This window comes from Pygoscelis adeliae, unplaced genomic scaffold, assembly GCF_000699105.1.
Source record: "Pygoscelis adeliae isolate BGI_AS28 unplaced genomic scaffold, ASM69910v1 Scaffold160, whole genome shotgun sequence".
Taxonomy (NCBI): Eukaryota; Metazoa; Chordata; class Aves; order Sphenisciformes; family Spheniscidae; genus Pygoscelis; species Pygoscelis adeliae.
The window spans coordinates 2,187,188-2,196,454 of record NW_008824035.1 but is presented as its reverse complement, the minus strand read 5'-3'; the positions used below and the strand labels follow the sequence as shown (position 1 = coordinate 2,196,454).

The 9,267-nt window shown below is 40.3% G+C and overlaps 1 protein-coding gene across 1 annotated transcript in view; it reads left to right on the top strand.

Moving 5' to 3' along the window:
• Positions 1–9,267, top strand: part of SATB2 (SATB homeobox 2) — a 118,932-nt gene that overhangs the window by 55,575 nt on the left and 54,090 nt on the right. The window contains exon 6 of the mRNA XM_009331567.1: positions 5,740–5,767. Within this exon, the coding sequence (XP_009329842.1) occupies positions 5,740–5,767 (28 nt within the window). The remainder of the gene's footprint in view (positions 1–5,739; positions 5,768–9,267) is intronic.

Sequence of the window (9,267 nt, the reverse complement as noted above, 5' to 3'; positions counted from 1 at the left end):
TCCAGTCTCCTTGGGATACACGTATGTATTTGAAGGAGAGCTTATATTAACACAGTTCTAATGGAAAATGTACAGTAGTTGGGAAACAAAAAACTTACAGTTCTTCTGTGAACTTTCTCTTCCCCACATGGATGTCTGTAATCATTTGGGCTGGTAAATAAGCTATCTAGCTTGTATTGTAATTTTGTTCAGAACATGCACCGTGAATGAATTTAATATTACTATGTGAAGCCTTTTTTAAACTGTTTTTATTTACTTTTTTATTTTTCTTCTTTTTGAGAGATGCAAGGCGTTTCAGTACACAGTTATGTATACATGATGGGGTTTAAGTGGGTTTAAACCTACTTGAATGAAGAATCAGACTTCCCCCTTTTTAATAAAGGTTACATATTAATTGGTGACAATTATACAGCATTGGCTTAGTCCAGTGGTCCTCAAACTGTCTTTCTCCTGCCCAGTCCCACGGGGTTACTCCTCAATCTGAGAACTGCTCGTCTGGTTTCTCTAGATGCTGAACTTGCTGAAGCTGGGAGAAGGTATTCAATGGTGTTGAAATTCCAGATTTGAATAATTGTTTAAAAGGCTTGCGTTGGTTCTTAAGTTGATAAACAAATAGATACACAAATAAAAATAATACTTTGTAACTAACTATATATGAATGTATGGAGAGAAGTATTTCAGAACTTTGCCATGCAACTCGGATCATTGTCAAGGGATCAAACTTGTACCAGTTCCCTACTCCTTGCCCAGTGTTTTGGATTCATAGCATTTAGAATATTTTTTAGGTCTATTTCTCAATAGATATTTCACTTCCAAGTGTCATGCTTTCTATTTTTATCAGAAGGACTATCACTGTATCAGAATTCTTTCACAACTGAAACTCTTAACTGGTGTGAATTTTTTCTTTTTGCCTGACACAACTTAGCTCGGTGGGAGGACGTTAGGAAGGCAGAGGGGAGAAATAAATACATTGTGAACTTAAAAATAAAAAGACATATTTTCTTTGTCTGCGTATTAAGAACATTTCATCTTTGCTTCTGCCATCAGTGGCTGTCAAAATATAGCTTTCTGTGGATCTGAGTTTTGAGACTGTGGCGGTCTCGAAGTTTTTGTGAAATGATGAGGCTTTTCAGTTTAAAGGAGGAGGGCTCAGTGATTTCTATTTCAAAAGATCAGGAATGTAAGAAAAAGCTTTCATAGCTTCCTTAAATTGAGAATCTGCTTTGGCTGCTCTTTGATTTTTCCAATATTACCGATTTGTTGTTTGTGTGCTGTTTTATTCTTGAAAGTATGTTTGCTTACTTCCCATAACAGATAGACAAAGCAATCTGTTTTTCTTATAACAGGTTCTAGAGGCTGTTGAGAGAGGTTCTAGGTTGAGAGAGGTTAGAAACAGGATTCAGAAGGGCTCCCAGCTTTGTTATTTCCAGGCTGAAGGAACCTAGGATTGCGGCATGGTGATAATGCCAGTGCGAGTCTGGGGAAAATTGTCGTTATGTGCTTTGAGGAATAGTTTTTAATTGTTCCTCTGAAGCAGATGATGTGGAAGCCTCATGAAAAGGCACACCAGATCTTTCCCAAGCAGTGTTTTTGACTTTTTAAAATATCCTACTTATTGATACGTGTGTGTATATATCTCTCTGTGTAAATAGAAGGGTTTATATACATGTATGTATGTATGTATATATACACATATATAGAACTTGACCTTTTGCCTTTTTAACTAACGGATTGAGGCAGAAATGTTAAGTTTTTTAAGACGAGATCATTTCATGTCTTGTTTGGATATTAGTCGCGGCTCTGGCAGTAAACCAGTTAGGGTCATTCAGGTCAGCTCTGTGGCTCTTGACATTACTATAATTTTTCCTTTGCTTACTTTTACACTCCTGACTGTGTATTTATTTAACTAAAAATAGGACTTCCCTCACTTTCGTAAGGAAAAAGGAAAGAAAATAACATCATTCGCAGGCAAGCTTTTCAGCGTCTAGATGACATACATGACCTGAAGATCATCTCTGACTCAGAGACATCCTCTTAGTCTGTGGACTGCTGTGCTGTGTTATGAGGAGAGTAGTTCATCGGTTTGCATTGGTCGTGAGGAAAAAGTGGCATCTCTCTTTAAATATAACTTTAAAGTTGTCAAGATTCAACAAGAGTTACAGACCCCTTGGCTGCTGTTTTCCACACCCACATTAGCATTTTGTAATTTAGCGTTGTCCCTGATGTTAAGTGCCAGTTTGGGGGATTTGTGCGCGTGTATTGTTAAGAAACAATTTACCCACTGCAGTGCGTTCCAGGAGCTTTACAAGTTGTGGCCCTCTTGGCTATTCCTCTCTCTAAAGAGAATTAAAACAGACCCTTTGGGTTTTTTTTTTTTTACTTAAGCTTGACTTTTATCTAAAGTAAATGCATATATGAATTTCAACTTTGCAGAATGTCTTCCATGTCTTCTGGCTCTTTTGGAGCAGTGGTTCTCACTCTTAATTGTACATGTGTCGTGGCAGAAAAATACATCCGGTTAGCTGAACGCCAACTCTTGCGCATGCATGTAGCTGGAGCTGCAGCCATTGCTGCTTTAGGGAACATATGATAGTACAATGAAGGTTGGAAACCTTTCTGTAGAGAAACTGCCTAGCCACTTGTCCTGTGTCTTGTCCCTGCCATGCAGGGACATTATACCTGTTTTAATTAAGAAATGCTGACCAAACCTACTCAAATAACGTCACTCAACTTTATGCTTTTAAAATGTCTGCTGTTCCAAGTACAGTGCTTTTCTCAGTGAGGACCAGTTGTGTGCTGAGGCTGGGACTTCTGTCCAGCCACTTTTGAATTCTTAGTAAAGAATGGTCATCTTCATTTTCTAAAAAGCAAATACTTTTTTTGTTTATCTGCAGAATCTCAAAATGAATTTTCCTTCATATTTAAAAAAATATTTTTGTGTGCTGCCAAACAGCTACATGTTCACTCAAGGAAAGGAATTTTTAGAAAGTAAGCATTAGTGGAGATTAGATTGGAATGGGAGGAAAGCCTGAAGCTTAGGTACAGGCATAAGCTTTCCTGGTGTGAGAGCTGCAATGTGACTGTCTGTGATCGCATGGATTTCATAGAATACATAACACTGAGAGCAGAATTGAATTCTATTCACTCGAAGTATCTGAAGAGTTTATATGTCTGCCTTAATGATGTTTGTGTTCTGTCTCATTCCTTTTACCATCTCTGATGTTATGAGTCAGGGAGAGATGCATACGTATCTCCTGGAGGGACTGCACAATTGACTGGCTACTCTAGGAGGTTTGCACCTCCCTCTTGAGGTGCCCACGAAAGGTTAGTACTTAAATAGCAGGACAGACTTCTGTCACAGTAGTTTGACAGGAAGGGAGATATATTTATATCAGATGAGACCATCAGTCCATCTAAACCAGTACTCTCTGTGTTTCTGTGAGACAGTTCTGAGTAATGTTTGCCCTGCTTCTCCTTTTCCATTTCACCTGACCAATATTCATGCATTAGACCAGGTGGTCACTAAAGCACCTTTAACGTAATGCTTTTCTCTGCCAGATGGATCTGGCGTGACGTGTCCTGTCTACAAATGATGTTAACGTGATTATGAAGAACTGAATTCGTACATCTGTGTGCCCTCTTGAACCCATACAGTAACCCAAAAATAATCTAAAAATAAGATCATGGGTTAAATTCTTCTCTTCTGACAAGCATCTTTGGAAGCAGTGCAGTCCAGGGACAGCCCATGGGAAGAATATGACTTACTATGTTTAAGCAGAACTGACAGAAAACATGTTAACATCTCTGTGTCCCAAGGGATGACTTGAATTTAGTCTTTAGGACAAGGGAAGGAGAAGGTCAGCCGCACAGAGAGAGTCAGCAATGTTAGTACACTGTGCTCAGTTCACCTGAAACTGATGCTGATCAAAAGCCCACTTTTAATGATGGTTCTTCTACATACAAAGATAGTGATTTGTGCTTTGGTGGGAATTGAACCATTTGCAACACAAGGAAGAACAGACAATGGCCTTTCCTGTCTGTTTCCCATTAGACTTGGTTAAAGGCCTTTGCTACCCACAGCCAGTGGCCAAACAATTTCTGTATGTCCTCTATAGCTATTTTGAGGTTATTTGCTATCCTGCAGGAGTGGAGGAAGGAAAGGTTTTAAAAGTTACAAGTTCTTATCAAGTCTGCCTCTCCAGTCAACCTGCTTTTTCTCCAGTCCTGACTGCAGGAACAAATGGCCCAGGCAGAGATCAGACAGTGAATGAAGTCAGTGAACGACTTTGGGTAAATACGAAGATTAGATGTTGAATGAAAATGAGACTCCTCAGACCAGCCCTTTGCACTGAAGTGGTTAAGTGGTCTGTGATTAAAAGAAATAAGTAATTATCCTAATTATAGATGAAAAGATACAGAATTACCACTTTAAAAGCACCTCCTGTGCCCTGGAGTGGTTCTGTTATTTACAAAGTGGTAGTTCATAATTATGTAGCGTAAGCAAGAGGGCACCCTCTCGGTGTAGTGCAGCAGCTCTGTCTCTCTGAGGCGGAGGGTGGTACTGTGCCGGAGTGCTTTGTCCCCCAAGCAGAGCTCCAAAGTTCAAGTCTTGCTCCAGTGAGTAGGATGGTGCTAAGCCAGGAGAAATTGTGGGAACTTTTCTATCTCAGGCTGAGTGCAAGGCGTACTAGAGTTCACAGAGCTCTCCCTGCTTGGCCATGACCACTGCTGGTAATGGCTTTTATGATCACCAGGTTTTAAATAATAAATAAAACAAAGAAGCAAACTCTGAAGCACTGGAGAACAGCCCTGGGTGGTGACGTCCTGTCACAATTGAAGCATGGCAATTCTGCCGGCTAGTAACTTATTACAAAACGTTTCTTTACCAGGCTCTTCCTACTTTGGGGCAAAGTGCCCATATGCCTGTGGGACTGAAAAGTTCAGGACTCGCTGGGTCATGGGTGCTGGCAGGTCCTCTGTGTCCCCACGGCAGTGCAGTGCTGGGTGACGTGTTACGCTCTTGCTCTCCCTGCAGCATCTGTTATTGTGCATAGGAGTTTGGTTTCCAGTGCTGTCAGTCAATTCAGTGCCACTCATAAGCCCCAAATGCCCCACAGGCTGTTTGTCAGAATGTTCCTATTAACAACTCAGTGAAAATAAAGGGTGAGGGGAAGAGAAGGTGGAGAAATAAATCTTAATTTAAATCTTTTGAGCTGGTTTTATTTTAAATGGAAAGTTGCATGCGGACCACCCCAAGCTATTGTGCTGTGGACTGCGTCAGCTGCTTGACTGTGCAAGGAAGATTGGGGTAGAGGTTAAGAGCATCACACAGGGGAAGGGTGCACTGGTTTGCTTTTGTGCTGTATCCAGGAAGTTTGTAACTCAGTATGCAGTTGAAATGCATTGACACACGTGGTAATCATTATAAGAAGAGAAAGGAACATTGAAATACGACAATTTGCTGCTCCCATTCTGGGGATTATGTTGGTTTCTGACTGTCTTGTAGAGGTAGAGACATGTTGTAGGGGGGTATAGGAAAATGAAGGGCAGATGCTATCCTGGAGTGCTCTGAGAACTGTTAGCTGAGCTTAGTGCAGTACCTGTTGTCCAGACACCTTGTATCTGCCTACCTAGTGTATGGCTTCAGAAGGGTGGGTGGCTCTCAAATATGGCAGTAGCGTTGTACTTGGTTTAAAAGAGCTCTTCGAGCAAAGAGCTGCAGAATCATATACCAGGCAGTGCGACGCAGGGAGAAAAGGGAAAGGCTGCCATGTCTTTTGCTGTGGTCACACCACAGATGGAGGTGGGTAACAGCATCCTGGACCAGCTTTTGTTTAACTAGCACTGGCATCGCTAGCAGAGGAAGTCTGTCAGCAGTTCTTGAACGTAGACGGCACATGTCCATGGAGTCCCTTCCTTCCCAGTTTAAGGTCCTGCTGCTCTGTCTTCACTGCTTTGTATTCCAATACATTCAAGTACCAGCCAGTTCATACAGGACTACAACAGCTGTAAATGTATCCCCAGGTCGAGTGGAGCAATAGCAAACAAGGGAAGGGTAAGGTAAAGACTGCAATGGGGTAGGAACATGGAAAATGGAGGATGCAAATGGAAAAACTCTGTCTCGGGAAGTTCTGAGGCAGAACATTGGTGTCGCAGCAGCTTTGTGGCTCCTGTATCCCTTTTTTTCTTAGAGCATTGCCAGCAAGCTGGCCTGTCTCCCAGGGCAGTGCCAGTCTCCATTTCGGGAGGCTTGCTCCTGTCCAGCCCTGCAGAGCCTTACCAATGCATAGTTACCAAAGAACAACAGGGAATCTGATGTGGGCAATGTGTTAGAAGAAGGAAAGAGTCTTGAGGAGTTGAGTAATGCACATTTTTTCCATCCAGCGTAACTGTTAATGGTAACCTTTATTACTGAAGTGGTTGAAGTGACTAGAATCTGGTTTGTTTATTGGGAGTATGTGCATGGCTGTATAGTCTAATGTGATCGAAAAAGGAAACTGATAATAAGGGAAAAATACATCTATGGAAGCAAGTCAGGTGATGTCTCTGTGTAATTGTAATTCCAAGTAGCACTGCAGAGATTAACAGCCTGGCAGCCTTTTCATCTTAAACTTTATTTTTATAGGGGTTTATAACTTGGCACTAAAGTCAGGAGTGGGTGGAAACTTGGCAAATGTGGTTCAGCCCAGAAAGTGAATGTTATTTATATTTATTTCTCACCAAGTTTTCAAAAACACTTGGTTACTGTTTTTGTGTTCTAACAAGTAGTAATTTGTTGGTTTCGGTGACTTATTCTCTGTGTGTCTCTTAAACTACAAAATAGTTCAGAACTTATTTCAGCTTTTCTGAAACTCCTAGTGGAAGGACTCTAGATTTCCAGGGGTGTAAATGAAGACCGAAAGCAGTTCTTGTATTTTCTTTTAGCAGGTTGCTCCAAGTATTTCTTGTACACTGAGCAACATCTTTATTGTATTTACATCAGATTAGTTCCTGATTGCCAAGTAGCTACTGCACCTTTGGAATAATTACATTTAGTTTTGCTGGCAATTGTGTGAATTTAATGGCATTACTCAGGTGCAGGCTTACCGCAGAGAGGCTGAGGAGGCAATAGTTAGTATGGCCATGCGGGCTCTGAATCGTCCGTGTCACAGAACGTGGTCTGGGGCTGAGATAAAGCAGCCCCTCTTCCCCGCTCCCCTGCCCACACATGACATATCGACATCGGGTGCGTCCCTGGTATTAACACTGCTCATATTTCATACTTCACATTGATTTCATGCCTGTTCCTAAAGCCAGAGACTAGTGATATAGAGCCTTCTGTACCTGATTTTCAGGGAGGCCTACTGACATCATGAGGAGTGGCATTTGAATAGGGATTTTCAATATTTTCAGCAAACCGAAATACTGCGTTATGTCTCTGGCAGGCTGTGAGTAACGTAGCAAAATGGTCATTTGCTGACAATAGTGTTTGTGTATTGCGCGTATTGCATTGCATTTCGTAGTTGAAATATACTGCACAAATAAGCAGTTAGTTAGAAAATCAGTTGGGTTGAAACATTGGCTTTTGTGGAAAAATGGAATTCATAATTTTCTTAGAAATGCTTAATTTTTATTTTAAAACTTTTTTCAAAGCAATTATTTTATAGAAGGTTAAAGATGTTGTGGTTTTTCCTTTAAAAGAATGGGAAGAGTGAGTTAAAATGTCTTAAAAGAAAATACTGAGGACTAATTCACCTAGTTGTAAAATTCAGTACTTGTGATGTTCTGGAATGACAGCTCTAAAGATAGTAACTGTGTATGTTTGTGTGTGTTCAGGGCATGACTCCCTCCCCAGTGAGAATTCAACCCTCTCCATCTGAGATTAACTCTGGAAGGTGAAAAGAGCTGTCTTTCTATTTAGAAGGAAACAGAGAAAGTCATCAGTAAACTGTCATCCTGAGTATTAACTGTGTAAAGCTTCAAAGCTTTATATAGATTAAGTTTTAAAAAAGAGTTCAAAGCCTTGTACAGTTGTTAATCATTACACAAGTTATAACAGTATTATGGCATTTATGAAATAAATCCTGTCTTGTTACTTGCTGAGAGCAATACAAGGGTGAGGTAGTAGTTTTCTAGTTGTATGATATGCATCCCTGAACACTTTTCTGTCAGATCAATATATAAATGCCTATCCAACTGCATGTAGTGAGGCTCATGGAATCTGCAACCTACTCTAAAATGACTTCTGATTACTTAAAATTATCTAAGTAATAGTTCTATTTATGTATTTTTTACACTTCATTTCCTATTTCAAATACTACTTTTAGAGGAAATTTAGCTTTGTAATACACGCATTTAGTTTTGCAGTTACATGAAAAGATACTGCAGTATTGCTGACGTAAGATATTTAAAAGGGACAGTATGTATCTGTATATAAAATTACAGTATATGCATTTGGTTTGTAGTGTTTAATTCCTTGTAGTAGGGTGTCACTTAAAGATCACGGGTCTTTGTTGTGCTAAACAAAGTTTTTTTTCTTAAGAGAGTGAGGCCACTTTCTTTAAAGTGGACATTCATGCAGAGATGCTTTAAGGTTTTTGGACAGACTTATAGTGGTGAGGCTTTGGATATAGGAACCATTGCTTTAAAATTTTCTCATGTGAATCACATGGTTTTGTAGCATGCTGTCACACAAGCAGCTTGATTCTGCTGTAGTGCACCTGGATGAATTGACATTAACAGATATATTTATCCACACACAACGCAAGGTATAGTTTATGTCAGAAAAGATATAGTTGCTGAGTTTGTAATGAGAAGCTGTTCCATGAGCTGCACAGGGAATGATCTGGTTTCCATTGGGTTTGTGTGAGTGGATACTAATTTGGGTTTCTTTCCTTCACCTAGATGCCAATGATTCTGAAACATTCACCCCTTTTAAAAGTTACTCAATTTGGTGACAGATTCAAAAGTTAGTGGCAGTGTGAGTGGAAATGTCCAAGCTCGTTTCTTTAGGAAATGAGGCTGGAGAGGATACCTGCTACCAATTTGATAAGGAGGCTTCCTGAGCAGTGGGTGACACCTGAGAAGTCCAAAAGAATGTTAATTATTGTTGTTGCTTTTACTTTGTGCTGCTTTTGCTTATGTTTCTGTGAAGCTTTTATGCAAGTGCAGAGTTGCAAACTAAAGCGGGTGCTGTTGTGTACAGTCACCTGCAGTAACCCTTACTCTAACAGTCCTCTTGTAAGTGCAAACTGAAATGACAGCAAACTGATTTTTCTCTTTTAATAA